Raw genomic sequence first — 21,879 nt, forward strand, 5'->3', positions numbered from 1 at the left:
GCTGGGTGGGCGGGGGCCAGGAGAGATGCATGGCTGGGGGTACTGGCTGGGCGGAGACCAGATGGGCACTACGGTGTGAGTAGTCCCTGCTCTGAGGTCCCTGCTTCCTCTACTCACTCTGGTGTTCTCAGAGCTGGTGGCACTTGGGACTGCCAGCAGAGGACCCCACTGGCCAGAGATCTTGCCTCTGCCCATACGAGCAGACATCTGGTCCTTTGCCTGTGCCCAGCTTTGGGCAGAAACTCAAGTCCACACCTCCATAGCTGTCTGAAATGTCTGTGACCCTGATGAGAGACCCCTCCATGCCGGCTCTTGGAGTCACCACTCTCACCCCCTCCTCAACCTGCCCGTCACTGGTGGAAGGACGCTACAACACCATGGAGGTCAGGTAAGAATCGCAGAAGATGGCTAGGAGGTTCAGGTGACAGCCCAGCATTGCCACTCTTCCTACATCCTGGACTTCTTCCTCCCCAGATCTCCCCAGGTCTCCTCCAGGGGTGAAAGCCCTGACCTGGAGCCTGCCGTAGAAGGAGAGCAGAAGAAGTCCCCAGCCTGCCGACCTGAGGAAGACAAAGAGCTGCAGCGTTTGCTGGTGCCTGACATCCAGGAGATCCGGGTCAGGTAGGAGCAGCTGGAGCAGCAAGAGAGGGGAGCTCTTTTGGACGGGGGGGGACTGTGCCCTGCCACTGCCCTGCGGTCTGTGCCCCACGCTGACTGACCTCTGTCCCTTCTGCAGCCCCATCGTCTCCAAAAAGGGCTACTTGCACTTCCTGGAGCCCCACACCAATGGCTGGGTGAAGCGCTTTGTCGTGGTCCGGCGCCCGTATGTCTACATCTACAACTCGGACAAGGACGCGGTTGAGAGGGCCATACTCAACCTCTCCAAGGCCCAGGTGGAGTACAGTGAGGATCAGCAGGCCATGCTCAAGGTAAGGCCCTGGGAGCCAGCCCTGCCCCGTGCAGCCCCTTTGGCAGTGACTCAGCCCTGGCTCTTCCCTGGCAGACCCCAAACACGTTTGCGGTGTGCACGGAGCACCGGGGCATCCTGCTGCAGGCAAGCAGTGACAAGGACATGCACGACTGGCTCTATGCCTTCAACCCTCTCCTGGCTGGTTCCATAAGGTATTGGGGGGCAGGTGGGAGAGAGGTAATCTGTTGGCGGGACATCTGTGGGCAACCGAGCATGCTCCCCGCCCTGCCCCCAGTGCTGTCCCATCTGCAGCCCGCTGGCCAGGGATGGGCAACACCTGCACACAGCTGCACAGGCTCTCAGCTGGCAGAAGCTGGACCCCATTAATCCTGACTTCAGCTCCTCACTTAAATGCTTTAACCCAGGGCCAGATCCCAGATGGTACAGAGGCATTGTGCTGAATTCAAAGCAACAGCTATGCTGGGCAGCAGGGACAGTAACCCTTCACAGTTACTGAGAGCATCTCAAAGGGCAGGACTAGAGAAACAGGAGCAACTGCACAGGAAATGTGCATTAATGTCTCTAAAGAGACATTAATCCCATGTCACTCCAGCTCTGGCTGAATTCCAGCGCCAGCCTGGAGCCAGGACACTGAACCCAGGGGACCACACCTCTCCTTGCCTACATCTTTGACACTTTTTGCTCCTTGTTTTCCAAATCAGGTCTAAGCTGTCCAGAAGGAGAACAGCCCAGATGAGAATCTAACCTGTAAACCACTCTGCACCTCATCCATCTGCCAGAAGGATCAAGATAGCTGATTCTGTCTCAAGATTCCCATGTTAATGTCTGATCTCTCACACCATCTGCTGCCCCAGCTGTCTGCTCCATGGAAGGATCTCTCTCGATTCACACCTTCATGGGGGAAACTCACTTCAGTTTGTAGCTGCAAAAGCCAGGACCCGCCTGGGCAGGATTTCTTGTGTGTGTGCCATCTGCTGCTTGTCCCTCCATGAGTGACCTTCATGTCACACCATCTATAGTGCTCCAGAAAGGTCCTCATGGCAGGGGAGGGAATGAGGAGGGCAGTTTCGGCTAAAAGCCGGTCTTTGATCTGCAGAGGTGGGAGTGTGGTAAAGCTTGGAGGTGGGAGAACAGGACAAGTTGCTTCCACATGAAGGGAAAGTAGTAGTTTAGGTATGGGGATTTCTTAGTTTATTGGTGTTTCTGCAGGAGACAGCAGGGTAAGATCAGGTGTCTGTAGTTTAAGAAGATATTTATAAAGTATTTGTTTCTATTTACATCACAAAAATCCCATAAGTTGGGTCCTGGGTCCTGGCCCCCAGTCAATGCCTCCTCCTGGCAGGGGAGAGCCTTGGCGGTAGGCTGAGCTCCTAGATATGCCTTCCCTGGGTCATCCTGGTGTGTGCCCAGTGGCAGCAGGCCTCTCACCCTCACTCCCCACCCCTCTGCTTTGCCCCCTTAAACTACTTCTGCCCTGAGTGCTGGCTGGAGAGCCCACCACGTCTTCCCAAAGGAGGCAATTCCTACCTGCCCCATCTACCTCTGGGGAAGGGGAGCCTGCCGTTCTGGCTGGCTGGGGCACTCAGTGCCACGCCGATAGGTCACCACGCTGTGGAGCTTGGTCCAGCTGGAGACGAGAAGGGGGCCCTGGGGACCATCCTTCCCAAGCTGAAGCACACGGCCACCTCCACCCTCCCAGCCTGGGAGCCCCAGGGGCTTGTCCAAAGGGAACGGGATTCCTTCCCTCTTAAGGCAGGACACCAAGGGGAGTGTGGAGGTTCAAGTGGACACTTTCAAAGTCCGATGGGAAAGTTCCCCAGGCCCCAGCCAATTCCAATCCAACTATTCCAATCCACAGGATCCTTGTTGCCCTTTCTCAAAGGATGTCTTTTCACATCCCTTCTCCTCCCAGCAGGAAGACAGATTCAAGCAGGTCAGAGATGCAGGGGAGAGGATGGTGTGGGGGGTGTCAGGGTGAGGATGTGACTTCTTTTTACTGCTGTAGCTGGCATTTTCTGACTTCTCTTCCCTGGCTGCAGAAGCAAGAGCCCACCTCCTTCCCACCCTGTCCCCCTCAGCATGTCAATCCAGATGGCTTTCTGCTGCAGAGGTGGCTTTGCTGAAAAGACCTTCTCCAGCCATCACCGCTTCTCACTTCACCCAGCAGCAGCTCTCCCTCTTCTCCTCTCACCCGTGGGGGGATGCTTTCATTCAGGGCTTCCTGAGCAGCAGGCAGCAGCTGGCACAGCTCTGGGCAGGAAGGAGAGCATCTTCCTCTGCACATCTCCTGGGCACCCCACAGCTTTGCTGTCACACTTTTGCAGCTGCCCTTCCCTCGCACCGCACGGCTGTGCCTCAGCTGTGCTGTAGCTCCCTGCACTGTCTGTGGTGTGTGGGTGTGTGTGTGTGTGTTGGACGTGGTGCTATCTTCTTGTCACACTTGTGTCGTGGGGGAGCATGGACAGGTAGGGATGTGGCAGGCACGCGGAGACTTGCAGGGGACCTTTCACTGCAGGTGGGATGCCATCCAGCTTGGGTTTCAGGTCACAGAAAGGGACTTGGCATCCTTCCTGAGCCACAGCTTCTTAGGCATCTCACTGCCTTGGGTCTGGCCTGAAGCTGCAGTGGGGCTACTTCTCCAGCCTTGCTCCCTGGACAGGCAAAAGCTTGCCCACCCAAGACAAGCTCAACAAACTTTTTTTCTCTGGTGTGATCCAATTTAGAGAACTGGAGGCTGACTTGTGCCCATCATGGAGGGAGAGGTGCCAGCCTGGGGGGATGGAGGGGCAGAGCTGTAGTGGGGGTAAACCAGGGGTCCAGACTGCAACACCCCAGCTCTCATGCCCTGGGCAGGGACTAGTTGGCAAAATATGGCATTTTAAGTGGGAGGCTAGGAATGGAAGCATTTGGTGCCACAGAGAAGAGTCTCCCAGGGTGGAGGCAGCTTCTGGGAGAGATAGGACCTGCGTCTGCCAGCGACCAGACACAGTATTGCCTGTACTGCAAATGAGGGGAGGGATGACCGTGGGATGGGCATCCTCCAGCTAGAGCCAAAGTGTGCCTGAGGCCAGCAAACCTGCAGAGCAGACGACTCAGCTGGGGTCTGTCACACTGGAGGCTGAAGAAGGAGGCATGGCTGCTCACTGGACACCTGTAGCATTCCCAGCTTGTGGGTCACACTTGGCTGCCCTACCAGACCCACTCTCGACAGTGCTATATGCTACCAGGGTCAGGCCCCTCTCCCCATGTCCCCTCTACCACCACAGCCCCCAGCGAGGAGGAACACCAGCCCGAGGTGTAGGCATGGCTGGGCGCCAGGCGTCAGCCAGCACTCACAGAAGAGCGGTGGGGGGCAGGCAAGCACCGATGGGCAAACCAGAGGCCCGCAGCGGGGGAAGGCCGCCCCTCAAGCCCTGCAGTTCCAAGCGGCGATAGCGCTACCCCCGGGCCGTCGCTGTCCTGTGCCCTGGGGCTGGTGCTTCGGGTCCCGGCCGCCCGCGCACACGTGAGGCTTGTTTGGTTCTGAAATAAATGTGTACTTAACGCAAGGCGCATCCCTTGGCTTTGCTTTCGGGGACAGGGCGAGTGCTTTCAGGCCCACAGTGGCCCGGGGCTGCAAGCAACAGGGGCGCTGTGTCCCTGTGGCACTCGCTGAGCGGGTGGCGGCGACCACCGGGCACCAGCACCGGCGCTGGGCTGCGCACAGAGCGCGTCCCGCCGCAGCTGGGCCGCACGGCCGCACATCGTCCTGGCGCCGGGGGCGCTGTCCCGACACCCGCCCCTCCGCTCCCCACAGCCAGCCTGCCGGGGCGAGCGGCACCGGCCGGCAGAGCGGCGCTGCCGACCGACCGGCGGAGAGGGCGCCGCGGGGACGCTTCTGCAGGCAGCCGCGCAGGGCAGGGCCGAACGCTGGCCTTCCGTTTCCGACGGGCTGCCGGAATGCTTCCGGCCCCACCGCCGCCGCTGACTGGCTCGGGGGCAGATTGGCAGCACGGGCGGGCGGGGCGGCTACCGGAGCAGGAGGAAGCGGCCTCGGCGGCGGCGGCGCTGCCGGCGGGATGGACTTGTTCGGGGACCTTCCGGAGCCCGGCTCCTCGGCGGCGGGTGAGGACACCGCGGTCTGGGCCGGTCAGCTAATCGCTATCCCGCTCTGCGTGCCTTGCTCTGCCCTGCCCCAGGGCGGGGCCTTGCCCAGACAGGGCCCGACGGGCCTCGGAGCCTCGCCGGGCCTGCTGCGGCGCGGCCGTGGGCAGCGAGCTTCTCCGGACGGAGGCGCGGGGGCCGCTCCGCTCGGGCCGCAGCCGTTAGGGTGGGAGCGGCCGGAGCGTTGGCCGGCAGAGTGCGGGTCGGAGTGGCCAGAGCAGCCGAAGGCCTCTAGCTGAGGGGCTGAGAGGAAGGGAGCGGGAGGCGGGGAGTGTGAAGTGACGGCTACAGGAGAGCGTCGGTTAGAAATCGCTGAAGGAACTACAGCGTTCAGGGGGCTGCTCTGCTTTTCCCTTTGAGAGTCGTTCAGACGAAGACCGTTACCGAAGGTCCCGCTGCAGCCTTTCTGTTCTCTGCTGCTGTGGGCCCGTGGACAGCTGCAGTGGTGTTATCAGAGACATCTTGGTGCTTTCTAGGGATTTCCCTTCCCCTAACATCTTGGTCCGGGTTGCTGAGGGATGTTAACACAAGTTGAGTGAATTGTTGGGGGCTGGGGGGGAAACAACCCACCAAAAAACCCTGACAAGCTGTTTCCGAGCTCAAACATCACATCATCCCAGGCAGGTGGTTGTTTTGCTTATGGAGGAGCTGCCTAAATGAGAGATGGAAGAAAGGTAACTGAGGTGGCTGCCTCACCTGTCCTTGTTTGCTGTGGGTAGTAGCCCTTCAGAAATCAACCACTGAGTGCCTGCAATAGGTCCTGACTCTACTGTGCTGCCTTACAGGAAAGGAAGCCCAAAAAGGGCCTGTGCCCTTTGATGATCTTCCACCAGCCAGCAGTGCTGACTCAGGTATGGGTGCCCTTGGTGTGGCTGCTCCCGTTTTCTGCATCTGCTTTTCTCGAGGTGAAATTGGTGAAACCCTCCTGTTTGTTAGATGGGATACAGACAGTTGCGTTGCCAGCACCAGCGTGCAGAGCAGCCTTTTTGTGGCATTTTTTTGGGGGTGGGTTTTTCGGAGGCTCTTTTTTGGCTAGCTAGAATGCCACAAAAGCTGTGCATGTATTCCGTAGTATGTTCCATGGATTTGTCTGAAGCAGATGAAGGCCTAGGCCTGCTCCCCCTGTCCCATAACAGAAGCCGCATTTGACTCGTTTACATCTCAGGAGGGGCATACACAGAGCATTATGCTTTCAAAGGCATTTATTTAGTTCTTCTTGCCTTTTTCTTGTGCTCCAGGAAAAGGAGGCTCTTTACTTTTTGATGATCTTCCTCCAGCCAGCAGTGGTGACACAGGTAAGGAGCTGTGTCAGTTCACCAGGGTAGCTGCCTTGCCCTTCTCAGGAAAACTCAGTGATGTAGCCTGTTGTGTTGGACACCTGGCGAGTAACCTGGTGTCTGGGTTGGCAGGCACTGACTGTGGCAGAGTGCTTGTGACCCAAGACTTCTTGATTCTAAGAGTGAACTCGGGTCTGTTCCCAGAAGTGAGTCCCCAGGGTGGCTTTTGAGGACCCCTGTCACCTATACCTGAAAGCTCTATGCCTTGAGAATGAGCACTTCCTTACAGCAAATATAGTGCTGGTCTGGTGCTGCCACAGGTCTGCCTTCTGTGGCTTTTCTGTTCTGGGCACAGGTGGCCTTCTTCTTCCTAGCTGTAAATATCTTCAAAACCAAATTGCTGGTCTGGCAAGACTTTCTGCTTGCAGCTACAGGATTGCTGTCACCTGAAAGGAGGTGAGGAGAAATAGGGACGTAGAACTGCTTGAGAGAGTCCAGCATAGAGCCACGAAGATGATTGAGGGAATAGAGCACCACTCTTATGATGAGAGACTGAGGGAGTTGGGGCTCTTTAGCTTGCCCAGAGGCTGGAGCCAGGCTCCGCTGGGTGATGCCTGATGACAGGACAAGGTGGAAGTTGAGGCATAGGAAGTTCCATGTAAACATGAGGAGATTTTTTTTCCCTGTGAGGGTGACAGAATCCTGAAGCAGGCTTCCCAGGGGGGTTGTGGAGTGTCTCTCTCTGGAGATACTCAAAACCTGCCTGGATGCGTTGCTGTGTGATCTGGTATAGGAGATCCTGCTCTGGGAGGGGGGTTGGGCTGGATGAGCTTTCAAGGTCACTTCCAGCTCCTGACATTCTGTGATCCTGTGAAATATCCACTAGGAAAAGGCTGGACTTCTGATGGTGTGAGAATGATGTTTTGCTTGCTAGCTTTAATTTGTAACTTCTCTTCTGAATCCTCTAATAAATGTGCACCTTCAGAGTAATAAAATACCTTTATTTTATTGTTGGCACAATTTGTAGACACAAATAATGATGATTTTTAAAAATGGAAGTGTTCCAACTGGAAACATTCACTTCTGGAACAGTTAACTACAAAATGTGGTAGCTGAGAAACAACAAGGCCAAGTGCAAGGTCTTGCAACTGGGTCAGGGCAATCCCAAGCATAAATCTAGGCTGGGTGAGGATTGGCTCATGGAGCAGCCTGGGGGAGAAGGCCTTGGGGGTGTCAGCTGGTGCCAAACTGCCTGGGAGCCAGCACTGGGCACAGCCCAGAGCCAGCTGTGTGCTGGCTGCAGCCAGAGCAGGAGAGCAGCAGCACAGGGAGGGGATCCTGCCCCTCTGCTCTGCTCAGCCCTCACCTGCAGCACTGCCTCCAGCTCTGGGACCCCAGCAGAAGAAGGGCCTGGAGCTGCTGCAGAGGCTCCAGAGGAGGCCACCAAGATGCTCAGAGGCTGCAGAAGCTCTACTGTGGGGAGAGTTGTGGCTGTGCAGCCTGGAGAAGAGAAGGCTCCAGAGAGACCTCAAAGCAGCCTGGCAGGAGCTGAACGGCAGCAGGAGAGCTGGGGAGGGAGTTTGGAGAAGGGCTGAGAGTGCCATGATGAGGGACAATGGCTTTGAGCTGGGAGAGGGAGAGTGGAGAGGAGGAAGCAAATTGTTGAGAGTGAGCATGAGGAGAGCCGGGCACAGGTTGTCCAGGGGGGCTGTGCCTGCCCCCTTCCTGGAGGTGTTAAAGGCCAGGCTGGATGAAGCCTTAAGCAACCTGACCATGGCAGGGGCTTGGCACTGGATGACCTTTAAGGTCCCTTCCAACCCAACCCATTCTGTGGAGCTGCAGGTTGATGGAGTGTGGTCACACAGTGTGAGGGAAAGGCTGTTTGTGTTGTATTCCTGGACTTTGGAAAAGCCTTTGATACTGTTCCCTACAAAATTCTTGTGGACAAATTGGCTACTGCTGGCTTGGCACAGTCTGCTGGATAAAACACTGCTGGGCAGGAGGGCCCAGAGAGTGGTGGTCAGTGGAGTTAAATCCAGCTGGCAGCTGGGCACTGGTGGTGTTCCTCAGGAATCTCTGTGGGGACCACTTCTGTTTAACATCTTCATTGACGACCGTGATTCAGGCACAGAGAGTGTCAGCAGTGAGTTTGCAGGCGGCACCAAGTTAGGTGGCAGTGTTGATTTGAATGAGGGTAGAGAGGCTCTGCAGAGGGACTTGGACAGACTTAGGCCAATGGGCCAGCATTAATGGGATGAGCTTCAACAAGGCCCAGTGCCAGGTCCTGCACTTGCCTCACAACAGCCTCAAGCAATGGCACAGGTTTGGGGCAGTGTGGCTGGGGAGCTGCCTGGCAGAAAGGGCCTTGGGAGTTGTAACAGACAGGAGCTGAATGTGAGCCAGCAGTGTGCCCAGGTGGTGAAGAAGGCCAGTGGCATCCTGGCTTGAGTCAGAAATGCTGTGCCCAGCAGGAGCAGGGAGGTGATTGCCCCCTTGGACTCTGCTTTGCTGAGGCCTCACCTTGAGTATTGTTTTTGGGTACTGCAATACAAGAGAGATGTGGAGGTGCTGGAGCAGGTCCAGAGAAGGGCACTGAAGCCGGGGAAGGGCCTGGAGAAGAAATCTGATGAGGAGAGACTGAGGGACCTGGGGATGGTCAGTATGAGGAAGAGGAGGCTGAGGGGAGATCTCATTGCTGTCTACAGCTACGTGAAGGGACATTGCGGAGAGGTTGCTGCTGGTCTCTTCTCACAGGTAACTGGAGACAGAACAAGGGGGCATGGCCTCAGGCTGAGGCTGGGGAGGTTTAGATTGGACATTAGGAAAAAGTTTTTCATGGAGAGAGTGGTCAGGGACTGGAATGAGCTGCCCAGGGAGGTGCTGGAGTCACCCACCCTGCATGTGTTGAAGGGTAGTTTGAATGTGGTGCTTGGGGCTGTGCTTTAAGGTGAATCTTTGTGAGTAGGGTTCTAGGTTGGGCCTGGTGCTCCTGAGGGGCTTTGCTCACCTGGGCGTGTCTGTGAGTGAGAGGTGTGCACCTTTGTGGTCGGCTGGTGCCTTGTTCAGTCAACCCTGGCCATTTGGCGCTGTGCCAGCATGTGAACTTGTGCTCCTGAGAGTGCTTTGGTGCTGAATTTATGCAGGTCAAACAGGTAACATTCTCATCCACCTGTATTTTTGCTTTCTTTCAGCCCCCAGTGCTACTGAGCAGGTCTCATCAGCAGGAAGCCTTGGGAAAGGGGAGAAGAGGAAGTCCTTGGAGGAAAAAGAGAAGAATGGCAGGGAAGAACTTGTGGAAAAGAAAGTTTGTAAAGGTTTTCACACAGTTTGAAAGCAAATGTACTTGGTTTGTGCTTTTGACATGGGGCTGAGTAAGTCCAGACCAAAGCTAAGCTTTGGTTCTTTAGTCTGCTTACCTTTTCAGCTTCACACAGGGACCAAGCTGCTGTGGTGCTCTGTGGAAGCCTCTCAAGCTCCCTGATATACTGCCTCCCTCACCTGGGCCTCCTCACTGGCCCTGCTGAAGTGGCATAAAGTGAGCAGCGAGCACCTCAGCATTTGCAGAAGTTTCTATGCTGCCAAGAGGGAGATTGATTGTGAAGCCTCTGGAAGGCCAGAGCCTTACCAGTTTCTTGTGCCACATCCAGAAAGCCCTCCACAGGGTGGCTGCTGAGAGCAGAGAGATGTGGTGTTCCATTCAGGACATTTGACTTCAGGGCAGGTGCTCAACATGTGTTGCAGCTTTGGGAATAAAATGTGTTCAGGGGTACAGGGGGAAGGACCTGTTGACGCAGCAGTGCCTGATTTCCTGTCCTTGACCCTCTCTTTAAAGATGGGCTTTGTTTCGTCTGCATCGTCAGTGCTGAAGGCACCCTGACCCCCATGCCGTTTCATGAGAGCCCTGTCTGATGCCCAGCAGTCCTGCTTGGCTACAGCTGCCTGCCAAAACGAGGGCAAGCAGCTTTTGTAGCTGCTCAGCCTGGGGGCACTTCAGAACACGTTACAACAGAACTGCAGCAGGAGGTGCAGATGGCTTATGCAAGACTAGGGCCATAATTGGCTGCAGTGCCAGGGCAGGGTTCTGGACGCCAGAGGAGTCGCTGATGGGCTGGGCTTTGGCATGAGCTGAGGACGTGGGGGAGCTTGATTTGCATGCCTGCTTTGTTCCCCTGCAGGCTCTGCAGGCATCCTTGGCTTGAAGGGTTATGTGGCAGAGAGGAAAGGAGAGCGAGAGGACATGCAGGATGCACACGTCATCTTGAATGACATCACTGAGGAGTGCCAGCCTCTGCCTTCCCAAATGTAAGTGGGCCTCAGCTGCCAGAATGAAGCTGTGGGTGGCAGCCATTGCAGGGGTGAAGGAGCTCCAGCTTGCTTCAGCTAAAACCATGGCAGGACCCTTTGGGTTTGAGCAGCTCTAGACTGTTTCAGCATCATGGTGTGTGGTTTGGGCTTGTTGGGTGAAGTCTTAGTCTGTGTTCCTGGGCTTTAATATTAGACACTAGAAATCCCCTTCCCCAAACTTATTTGTAATTATCCCGCGTAGATTCTTGGTTCGTAGTTGAGATTTAATATACAGAATGACTAAAATGAAGAGAGTCTATGATATGAGAGAGTTCATTGAAGTCTTGAGAAGTTATTCAGTTTCAAATAGAAGTTTATCAATTACTCACTGTCCCAAATGCAGTTCAGAGAAGTTTCAAAGTCTTTATGGATTTTAAGGCACGTTGTCCGAGGCTCCGCGGGTCTGGTCGAGCTGCATGCTGACTCCCGGGGCTCGTAAGGATCGGGCCCTTGTCCGGAACGGTGCAGTCTTGAGCTGGTTGTTTGCGATGCGAATGCCGCGGGTGTGTGCGTGTGTGATCAGCGATCAGGGTATTGAGCAAAAGAGGCACAGGGTAGAGAGCGAGGGGCCAGTTAAGGTAAGGAGCAAGAGGTAAGGAGCAAGAAGTACAAGTGGGTACATTTTTTATAGTGTTTCAGAAGAGGTGTGTTCAACCAACTCAGTCAGACTCACGTTAACTTTACAGATTGGTACAAAGTTGTAATCAACCTATACAATTGGCTAATTCTTACCAAAAACAACTTATGGAACCACCCAGGGGTCAGCCCCCAGCAGATGTTTGTCGAGTGGTCACCGTGTCTGAGAATTCGAACCCTTTTTCCAAAACATAGCCATGTTTATGTCTTTGCTTCCCTGAGAGAGAGATTCTCTCAAGGCCTGTACGCCTGCTGGTACAGCAGCTGCGTCAGTGCAAGCAGATAGGAAATATTGTTTTGACTTTTTCGATGGAAGGCCTCTGAGCCACAATTTTGTGCACAAATGAAAATTCTGCAATAAGGCAAAAGGGCTCTGATCCCTTCCACGACAGTCACTCACCTCACAAAGACTGTGAGGCCCCACTGACTCTGGATATTGAACTTCTGTTGCCCAGATGTAAGGGGATGCTTAACTATAAGTAGTCAAAGTTTGTCTTGGGGTCTCAGAGTCTGTAAAACCTGACCTGTGGCAATGGAGGGTGCTCACAGAAGAGAAAACAGATAGCTCTCATCTTGGGAGTTTTCACTCTCTTGGCAAATGAGGGCATGTGAGTGCACGCAAGGAGGAGGGTATGCATTTAAAGGGATGCTTTTGAGCATCATAGAATGGTTTGGGTTGGAGGAGACCTTCAAAAGTCCAACCTCCTGCACTCAGCAGGGAGATCCTCCACTAGAGCAGGCTGCTCAGAGCCTTGTCCAGCCTGACCTTGAATATCTTCAGGAACAGGGCCCTAACTCCCTCCTTGGGCAACCTGTTGCAGTGTTCAGCACACTCCTGGTACTGGATTTGGCTTATGAACAAACAGCTTCATGTGCTGAGGGATCTGAGGTTTTTGTCTGTAGCATGGTTTCAACAGGCTTAGGCATGGAAAGAACTGTAAGATTCTTCAGCCTGTAGTGCTGGGGCATTGCAGTGCTCTTGAGGTGAGATGTTCAGCTGCTTTTCTGCCAAAGCGTGGTCTGTAAATTCTTCTGCCCTTCATTTTCTTGAGGGGTGGAAAACAACAAAGATTCCCAACTCCGTGCTTGCACATGTACACTGTGGGCTTGAAGGCTTGCTGCTTTTGTGCAGTGTTTTGTCAGTCTGGTTGGCACAGGCCAGTGTGATATGGGGACAAATGTAGATGATCTCACCCTCTGTGTGACAGCCTTTCTTAGCCTCCTTTCTTCTACTCTTTATTCCTTCACAGCACACGTGTCTCATACTTTGCTGTTTTTGATGGCCATGGGGGAGTTCGAGCCTCAAAATTTGCAGCACAGAATCTGCACCAAAACCTGATAAAGAAATTTCCTAAAGGTGAGAAGAGTGGAAGAAGGGCGCAGGACAACCTTCATCTTTTCTGCCGTGCTATTAGGGCAGTAGATAGGGAAACTAACCTGATTTGGTGCAGTTCTACAGTTCATTGAATCCTATCACAGAGCGACGGGTTGGAGAAAAGACCTTGAAGACCATCCAGTTCCACCCCCCTGCCTTGGGTAGGGACACCTCCCACCAGCCCAGGTTGTTCAAGGCTTCATCCAGCCTGGCCTTCAACACCTCTAGGGAGGGGGCATCCACAGCCTCCCTGGACAGCCTGTGCTAGTGTTTCCCCACCCTCACTCTAAAGAATTTTGTCCTCCACTCTCACTCTCCTTTCTCCCAGCTCAAAGCCATTGTCTTTTGTGCTGGCATTCCCAGCCCTTGTCCAGAGTCCCTCCCCAGCTCTCCTGGAGTGCTTCAGCTCCTGGCAGGCTGCTCTGAGGTCTCCCTGCAGCTTTTTCTTCAACAGGCTGCACAGCCACAACTCTCCCAGCCTGTCCCCATAGGGGAGGTTTTCCAGCCCTCTGATTATCTTCAGGGCTTCCTCTAGACCTGCTCCAGCAGTTTCATGCACCTCTTGTGCTTTGTTCTCCTCTCTTATCTCCAGCGGACTTGTGAGTCTGTGCCATTGCCTGGGGAAGAGGACTGGAAGCCTTTCTGGTACAAGAGCACTAGTGGCCAATTACAAACTGCTAAGCAAGTGACAGATGCACTGTTGCTAGTTTTGGCAGCACCATTTGAAGCCTGAAAAGATGCCCGTGGGGAGAAGGATGTGTTAGAAATTCTCCATGCATGTTGCAGCACAGATGGCTGGTAGCTTGAGCCCAGGATGTACACTCACTGCTCCACAAAGGGTCTGTTCCAGTGCTGGCTGAGTGAAGGAACGGCCTGGGACTCATCAACTGTGTTGTAGCTGGAGCTGATTTGCTGTTCTGTCTGACAGGTGAGGTAGTCAGTGTGGAGAAAACTGTGAAGAGATGTCTCTTGGACACCTTCAAACACACAGATGAGGAGTTTCTGAAGCAGGCATCCAGCCAGTAAGTGTCAATGCTTCCCATGTGTCTGGATTTCTTAGCTTGCACCTCACAGGCATTTGCTCTGGGCAGGCCAGAGGAAACCTTGAGTAGTGCCCTTGCTTTGCCAGCAGCTTGTGCTGCTTAGCTGTGCCAGCTGAGTGTCTGCTAGAACTGGGTCACAGCATGTTCTGGTCTTGCTCTGTCATAAGCACTTTCTAGGACCCCTTAGACTAAAAAGTATGTCTGTGGTAAAGGAAGGAACCAGAACATGGTCAAGAAGGCACTTCTGACCAGGGCACCTCGCTTGCCTTTTTTACCACCTTTCTGCAGTGACTTGACCTATACTGCCTGAGATGGGATCTCTGTGTTGATGTCAGAAAGTAAGGCAGCAGCCTGTCTGTAGAGCTGCTTGCCCCTGAGCCAGAGTGTGCTTGCCAGGCCAGAGCAGAAGCAATTCTAGGATGGTTCAGACATCAGCTACTGCAATCCCTCCCATCGTGTGCAGTGACACCTCTCAACTAGATTTGCTTGCCCAGGGCCTCACCCAGCCTGGCCTTCAACAACCCCAGGCAGGAGGCAGCCACAGCCTCCCTGGGCAGCCTCTGCCAGGCTCTCACCACCCTCACACTGCAGAGCTTCTTCCTCAGCTCCACTCTCCCCCTGCTCTGCCTCAGCTCTAAACCATTGCCCTTGGCCTGGCTCAGATCCCCTCAGCACAAGTCCCTCTGCAGCCTTCCTGCAGGCTCCCTTCAGGCTCTGGCAGCAGCTCTGAGGTGCCCCTGGAGCCTTCTCCTCTGCAGGCTGCACCCCCCCAGCTCCCTCAGCCTGTGCTCACAGCAGAGCTGCTGCAGCCCTGGCAGCATCTTTGTGGCCTCCTCTGGCCTCTCTCCACAGCTCTGTGTCCTTCTCATGCTGGGGACAGCAGCACTGGAGGCAGGGTTGGAGGTGAGGTCTGAGCAGAGCCAAGGGGTACATTTCCCCTCTCCTGCCCTGCTGCCCACACTGCTCTGGCTGCAGCCAGCACCCAGCTGCCTGCTGGGCTGCAGGAGGCACTGCTGGCTGCGGGGGAGCTGCTCAGCACCAGCACCCCCAAGGCTCTTTCTTCAGGGCTGTTTCTAACCCACTATGCATCCAGCCTGGATTTGTGCAGAACCTTGCACTGTGGCTTGTCAACCTCATGCAGTTGGCACTGGCACACTGATGAAGCCTGTCAAGATCCCTCTGGATGCCATCCCTGCTCTTGAGTCCAGCATCACACAGCTTGGTGTCATCAGCAAACTTGCTGAAGGTGCCTCAATGTCACTGATTTCCAAGGCTGATTTTAATGTCCTGTGTTGAAAGACTTTAAGTCTTCCAAGGCAAGGATGAAGTTTACTTTGTGTTTTCAAAAGAGGTGAAGAAAAGTAGCTGAAGAAGGTCCTTTGCCTTAGGCTTGTTTCTTACTGATTCTTTATTAATGAAGCTGAAAATGTCTCAGATGGGAAAATGTGCCTCTCCTCTGAGCTTGGAGTGTACACAGCCTTCACTGCTGTTGGTCTCTGCGGGCCTGACACCCCCTCTGTGGTTAGGGAAGATGGAGATTGCTTTCCAAGCAGACACTTTGCTACCAGGCCTTCACACTTTGGAGTCGTTAAGGTTGGGGGGTTAAAACATTTTAATTCTTTAAATCCACTTCATACTTCTGACTTGTTTATTTCAAACTCTAACATTTATTCCTCTGCTTGTAGCACAGATGGAGAGGCTGCTGGTTGCTTGCAAACTTCCAGTTTTCAGTTAATTGGAGACTGGGTCAGTCTCTTAAACCTGATCAGATCACCAGGTCTGACTAGAACAAAGGGGAAAAAACAATGAAACTTCCTTGAGTGTCATTCCCAAACCTTTCTTTGGTCAGAAATATGACATATGACAAAGGCACTGCACAAAGGAGTACCGGAAGTGGCTGAAATGGGTGTAGAAAACAGTCTGCTAGAGCTGGTTTCAGTGAAGGATGGCATCATAGGCAGGCTTCATTGTGAGGAGGACTCACATGGCAGCTGTAATCCAAGAAAGGCTTCTCCTTTTACCTAGAGCTCTGCAGAGCCAAGGGAAGCATCAGGAGAGTGAAGGAGGGCTGCTGCTACTGAGGGGGGCTGGTGAGGGCTGAGGCAGGCAGAGCTACTGGGAACAAAAGGAAAGGAAATGAGAAGGAAGGCAGCTCTGCGGCAGTGCTGGCCCTGCCTGCCTTCTGCTGCAGGAGGCTCCTGAGGACAAGGTTGGTGTGCTTGTTTGCTCATGATGCTGCAGCAGCTGGGCAGTCACTGGAGCTGAGCCTGTTCCAGCCACAGATGAGTTTCCTGGGACCTCACTGTGAGGGGGGACCATGGCTGGCAGAATTTGGGCATTTCCAAAGTTGTGACTGTGCAACTCTGTCCTGGTGCAGCTGACTACTTGATCATAGAGTCATGGAATGGATTGGAAGGGACCTCAAAGATCATCCAGTTCCAGCCCCCTGCAGGGACACCTCCCACTAGTCCAGTTTGCTCAAGGCCTTATCCAGCCTAGCCTCTCCAGGGAGGGGGCATCTACAACCTCCCTGGGCAGCCTGTTGCAGTGTCAGGTACTGGACCAGGTGTTTTAGTACCAACAGCTTCCCTCGCTGCTTGCAGGCAGCTGCTGGGAGCTGGTGCTGGCTGGCTGCTTCCTCGAGTCCTCAGGAGGACTCTGCGTCATCTCTGGAACGTTGTTTTCCCTCTCAGTACTCTTTTTGTTCCCTTCAGGAAGCCAGCATGGAAAGATGGCTCCACAGCCACTTGTGTCCTAGCTGTTGACAATACTCTCTACATAGCCAACCTTGGGGACAGCCGGGTGAGTGCGATGCAGAAACTGCAGTGCTGGAGGTGATGCCACCCCAGTGCTGAAAGCAGTGTCAGAGTCACCTGTCTCGACGGGCTGGTCACACTATGTTTGAGTCACCGCAGGCTGTGCTTTGCTGCCTTGGTGCCAGTGCTCACAGCCGGCCCCTAGACTGAGCCTGCTGCCAGCCAGCTCCTCCAGATGCCTTTTTGCAGGACTCCAGCCACTGCTCTCTGTCTCTGCCCATGTCCAACACTGTGCTGTCTCAGCTGCAGAGTCTGGCACGTGAACTACTGACATTTCATGCCACTGGTGACTGCCCAGTGCTCCAGTCTGTCTAGACCTCCTCTGCAGGGCCTCTTGCCAGAGTCAGCAGCACCTCCTAGTTTGGCATCATGGCCAAACATGCTAATGGTGCATTCAGCTCCAGCCTCCAGATGACTGACCCTGGGACAGAGCCGTGAGGACCAGTGGTGGTGGCTGATCACTGGCACCTTCTCTACACCTTGCTGGCTTTCAAAGTTCTATAGATTCATACAATGGGTCGGGTTGGAAGGGACCTTCAAAAGCATCCAGTTCCAATCCCCTGCATGGGCAGGGACACCTCCCACTAGCCCACGTTGTTTAATGCCTTGTCCAACCTGGCCTTGAACACCTCCAGGGAGAGAGCATCCAAGCCTCCCTGGAAAACCTATGCCAGTTTCTCCCCACCCTCACATTCAACAATTTCTTCCTCCTCTCCACTCTGTCTTCCCTCTCCCGGCTTAAAGCCATTGTCTCTCATCCTGGCACTCCAGCCCTTGTCCAGAGCCCCTCCGCAGCTGTCCTGCAGCCCTTCAGCTGCTCTGAGGTCTTCAGCCTTTCCTTCTGTAGGCTGCACAGACACAACTCTCTCAGCCTGTTCCCATAGGGGAGGTTCTGCAGCCTCTGAGCATCTTGGTGGCCTCCTCTGGACCCTCTCCAGCCGCTCCATGTCCTTTTGCTGGGGGCCCCAGAGCTGTAGGTGGGGCTGCCTGCAGTTGTTACCGTGTGCTCACAAAGATCTCCTGTCAGCACAGGCCGTTCTGTGTCGCTACAACGCCGAGAGCCAGAAGCATGCGGCCCTGAGCCTCAGCAAGGAGCACAACCCCACGCAGTACGAGGAGCGGATGCGGATACAGAAAGCTGGGGGCAATGTCAGGTAAGTACCTAAAGGGTGAGCACGGCTGAACTGCTCCAGCTTTGAGCCTGAGTACTGAGTTTCTGGAGTCTCTTCAGCTTGATGCCTGTGCTAGTGAGAGCCTGGAGGGAATCTTGCTGCCAGTGGAAGACACGGTGGTGCCTGAGATTGTGAGTCAGTGGCCTGAGTAAGACCTCAGATGGGGTGCTGTGCCCAGCTATGGAACCCTCAACGTGAGAGAGATGTGGACCTGCTGAAGTGGGTCCAGAGTAGGCCATAAAGATGATCAGAGGGCTAGAGAGCTTCCTCTATGGAGACAGGCTGAAAGAGTTGTGGCGCTTCAGCCTGGAGAAGGGAAGGCTGTAGGGGGAGACGTTAGAGCTGCATTTTGGTATCTGAAGGGGACCTGCAGGAAGGCTGGGGAGGGACTGTGGTGACAGGTCGTGGGGCAATGGTTTGCAACTGGAGCAGGGCAGGGTTAGGTTGGACATCAGGAGGACATTCTGCACAGTGAGGGTGGTGAGACACTGAAACAGATTGCCCAAAGAGGTAGTGGAGCTTGTGTCCCTGGAGGTTTTGAAGACCAGGTTGGATGAGGCCTTGAGCGACCTAGGCTTAACAGGAGGTGTCCCTGCCCATGGCAGGGAGCTGGAACTGGATGATCTTTAGGGTCCCTTCAGCCCAAACAACTGTATGAAAATGTCATGGTTCTTGCTCCTCCCAAATGCCTCCCAGTTGAGCCAGTCTCTAGGGGTTGGTGTCATGATGGGCAGAGCACAGAAGGGGCTGCTGGCTTAGATCTGGTCTTGACTGCTGCCATGCTGCGCTCATATAGAAATGCATCTTTCTGGATACCTTGTTGAAAACCCCCAGTGAATTCAAAAACCTCTGTCTTCAACTCAGCTCAGCATGTAACTCTTCTTTGGCTTGCCAGGATAAGCAGGAGGTGAGTTAGGGCAGGGAGGCAGAGAACAGCCTTGCATGTTCCCGAGCTCTTTCATTCTTCCCCATGTGCTTCACCCGAATATTCAGTAAGGGAAGACCTTGAAGGGGAGGTTTGAGGTTGCTGGGGAAGTGGGCCAGGATTTGCGTGAGCGCCTCTGGCAGTCAGTGCAGCGGGAGGGGCAGGCGTCGACTGGCTCTGACTGTGTGCCCCCGGTGCAGGGACGGCAGGGTGCTGGGTGTGCTGGAGGTGTCGCGCTCCATCGGCGACGGGCAGTACAAGCGCTGCGGCGTCATCTCCGTGCCAGACATCAAACGCTGCCAGCTCACACACAACGACAGGTAAGCACGGGCAATCGCTTGCGGGGGCTGAGGAGCTCAGACTGAGCCTCCAGCAGCAGGGAATGCTCTCGCTGCTGATGCCGCTCTGCCCTGTTCCTTACTGACACAATGGGATCGTGCTGCTCCCTGACTGCCGAGTGACTGGGAGGTTCCTGCTGGAGACGGTGATGCAAGCCTTGGACTTACTTCATGCTCTGAATAAGTTCACACATCAGTGTTCAAGCAGTTGGTTAAGACTTGGATATTGCTATCCTGGCGCAAGGTTTCTAACAGCCATGCTGTCCACGAATACCATAGCATTCTGAAGATTTGAGATAGTTTTCCAGCGTGTGATTGGCAATGACAGCTTGCTGTGAGCTCCCGTCTCAGGATGGCCCTGCAGGCTCTCAGAGACGAGAATGTAACCCAGCGCTGCTGCTGCTGGGATTAGAGTTCCCTATCAAGTGATCCACTCAGATATTTCTAAAGATATCTGAGCATCAGGCTCTGAAGCGATGCCTCTGCAGACATGTGCTGACCACCTCTGCAAGGATGGTTGCAGGCTTCCTTGTCTGCTGGCTCTGCATGCAGTCCCTCTTGCAGGCAGGGACTGCACAGCAGGCTGTCTCCCTCAGCTCTGGTGGACAGCTGGGAGGCAGCAGTCTTTGGCCTGAGCTTTGTATCCTCTCAACCTTTTGCAGCCTGTGGCAGTTCTTGGCCCAGTTACAGCTGTATTTCTGGGTTGAGCTACGTGCTTTTCTTTAGACTATTTCCATTTAAATCAAGACACTATGTACCTGAGGAGCATGGAAGTGGAGAGGATTTAAAGGGATACACACAGCACCCCAAGCTGGTTATGCTTCTCTGCTTGTTTTCTTTTGAGTTCATGATGTGTTTTCCCTGTGAAGCAGCCTTATCAGTTCCTGGAGGTAGGATGGAGCCTCCCAGCAAGGTGTCATATGTGGGCTTGCCTACCTTTTGTGGTGTGAGTAGCACTGTCAGGATATCCTGACCTCAGTCTGACATTGTTTGCTTGCTCCTTTGAGTTGCCTCAGCTCTGTTTCTGGAGTGCCAGAGGACTTGTGGTGCTTTTGAAGTATTTTCAGATGAGCTTTATGGCACCCACAGGTTAGACTGGAGCATGGGTGCTCATAAAATGACTCAGAGAGGTTTTGTTGTTGGTGGGGAGCCAAAGATTCAACCTTGAAACCTGTCTCTGCTCAATTTCCAGGTTCATCCTGATAGCATGTGATGGTCTGTTTAAAGTCTTTACACCAGAAGAAGCTGTGAACTTCATTGTGTCCTGCCTAGAGGTGAGGAGAAGGCAGCAGGGGGCTGAGTTTGAGAGTGCAGGGGGACACAAAACTGATTGACCAACAGAAATGTGCTTCTGCCAGGGTGTCCTCCCTTGGGTACCTGAGGGATCCTTATTTGTTTTGCTTCCAGATGTTCAGCTTGGAGAGCTCCAGGAATACCTCAGAGCAACCTTCTAGTAGCAGAAGGGCTCTAGGAGAGCTGGGGAGGGACTTTGGACAAGGGTTGGGAGTGCCAGCATGAGGGACAATGGCTTTGAGCTGGGAGAGGGGAGACTGAGAGTGGAGATGAGGAAGAAATTCTGGAGAGTGCATGTGGGGAGACACTGGCACAGGTTGTTCAAGGAGGCAGTGGCTGCCCCCACCCTGGACATATTGAAGACCAGGCTGAATGAGGCTTGGAGCAACCTGGGCTGGTGGGAGGTGTCCCTGGACATGGCAGGGAGTTGTAACTGGATGAACTGTAAGGTTTTTAGATTCTGTGGTTTGTAGACACCTTGTGCTTGCACCTTCATACCTTGCTGGGAGCAGCCAGCATCGGTGTTCACGAAGCTGCAGATGTGGCCCTTCGGGATGTAGTTTATTGGCCGCAGCAGTTGGGTTATGGTTGGACTCGGTCCTCAAGGCCTTCCCGAGCTGAGGGCGCTTGTGCTTGCTGGTTCCACAGGACAAGAGCATCCAGCCGCGGGAGGGGCGGCCCGAGGCGGACGCGCGCTACGAGGCGGCGTGCAACAGGCTGGCCAGCAAGGCCGTGCAGCGCGGCTCCGCCGACAACGTGACGGTGATGGTGGTGCGGGTGCAGCACTGAGCAGGGCCCCGGGGGAGGGAGAGGCTGGGCTGTGTGCCTGAGGGGCCGGGGCAGGGGGCATCCCTATGGGTGCTCCTCGGTGTAAATAAAGTTTGGGGTTCTTTTTCTAACAGTTGCCTAACAGAGTTTTCTATGTGGCTGCCGTGCTGGCGCAGCCTGCGCTGAAGTCTCTTGTCCTGTCTTGTGTGAATGTCTTGACAAACCAAATAAATCTGTCTGGCAGACTTGCTGGCCAGAGCAGGCATCTGTGGGCACGAGCTCTGCCTTTGTTCCAAACGGTGCCCTCCTGCTGTTCCTTTCTTTGGACTTTGTGCGAGGCCCTGAACTCCTGGGCTCACTGGGAGCTCCTGGTTGAGCTTTGCTATGAGGACTGTGCAGTGCTCCAGGCCAGCAGCTTGGGATGCAGCACTGTCAGGAGGGAGATGTTCCAGTTCTGGAGCTGGGCTGAGGGTGCATGCAGCTGGGTGACAAAAACACTGCTTGCAGAGCAGCAGCAAACCTTCCCTACGGAGAAAGGCTGAGAGCCCTGGGGCTGTGTAGTCTGGAGAGAAGGCTGAGAGGGGATCTGATCAGTGTCTGTAAATACCTGAGGGGTGGGTGTCAGGAGGAAGGTGCCAGGTTCTGATCAGTGATGCCCAGTGATAGGGCAAGGAACAAGGGCTACAGGCTGGAACCCAGGAGGTTCCACCTCAACATGAGGAGAAACTTGTTTGTTCTGAGGGTGCTGGAACCTGGAGCAGGCTGCCCAGAGAGGCTCCTTCTCTGGAGACTTTCCAAACCCTCCTGGATGTGTCCAT

The 21,879-nt window shown here is 54.5% G+C and overlaps 2 protein-coding genes across 24 annotated transcripts in view; both read left to right on the top strand.

Moving 5' to 3' along the window:
* KIF1A (kinesin family member 1A) overlaps positions 1-4,479 on the top strand; it is a 42,999-nt gene extending 38,520 nt beyond the window's left edge. For all 22 annotated transcript variants that reach the window (XM_064165732.1, XM_064165733.1, XM_064165735.1 and 19 more), the window contains 5 exons: positions 264-388; positions 475-621; positions 737-929; positions 1,004-1,122; positions 1,633-4,479. In XM_064165732.1, coding sequence (XP_064021802.1) covers positions 264-388; positions 475-621; positions 737-929; positions 1,004-1,122; positions 1,633-1,675 — 627 coding nt within the window. In that variant the 3' untranslated portion in view covers positions 1,676-4,479. The remainder of the gene's footprint in view (positions 1-263; positions 389-474; positions 622-736; positions 930-1,003; positions 1,123-1,632) is intronic.
* A 449-nt stretch (positions 4,480-4,928) lies between these two features.
* ILKAP (ILK associated serine/threonine phosphatase) lies at positions 4,929-21,326 on the top strand. 2 transcript variants are annotated; one of them, XM_064165762.1, is made up of 12 exons: positions 4,929-5,035; positions 5,860-5,925; positions 6,313-6,369; positions 9,543-9,665; positions 10,527-10,653; positions 12,582-12,688; positions 13,635-13,728; positions 16,464-16,551; positions 17,598-17,719; positions 18,863-18,982; positions 20,193-20,274; positions 20,942-21,326. In XM_064165762.1, the coding sequence occupies exons 1-12, from the start codon at positions 4,990-4,992 to the stop codon at positions 21,080-21,082; spliced, it is 1,173 nt and encodes a 390-aa protein (XP_064021832.1). In that variant the 5' UTR covers positions 4,929-4,989; the 3' UTR covers positions 21,083-21,326. The 2 variants fall into 2 exon arrangements, with proteins under 2 accessions (XP_064021832.1, XP_064021833.1); XM_064165763.1 differs by lacking the exons at positions 5,860-5,925; positions 6,313-6,369 and having other exon boundaries at positions 4,932-5,035.
* Positions 21,327-21,879: the final 553 nt, after the last annotated feature.

Source organism: Pogoniulus pusillus, chromosome 26, assembly GCF_015220805.1.
Source record: "Pogoniulus pusillus isolate bPogPus1 chromosome 26, bPogPus1.pri, whole genome shotgun sequence".
NCBI classification, from domain to species: domain Eukaryota; kingdom Metazoa; phylum Chordata; class Aves; order Piciformes; family Lybiidae; genus Pogoniulus; species Pogoniulus pusillus.

Excerpts from the sequence above, each read along its gene's own strand:
- ILKAP (XM_064165762.1), top strand. The coding sequence starts at position 4,990 with ATGGACTTGTTCGGGGACCTTCCGGAGCCCGGCTCCTCGGCGGCGG. Across the intron at positions 10,654-12,581 it reads CAGCCTCTGCCTTCCCAAAT|CACACGTGTCTCATACTTTG; the intron begins GTAAGTGGGCCT and ends ATTCCTTCACAG. Across the intron at positions 12,689-13,634 it reads GATAAAGAAATTTCCTAAAG|GTGAGGTAGTCAGTGTGGAG; the intron begins GTGAGAAGAGTG and ends TCTGTCTGACAG.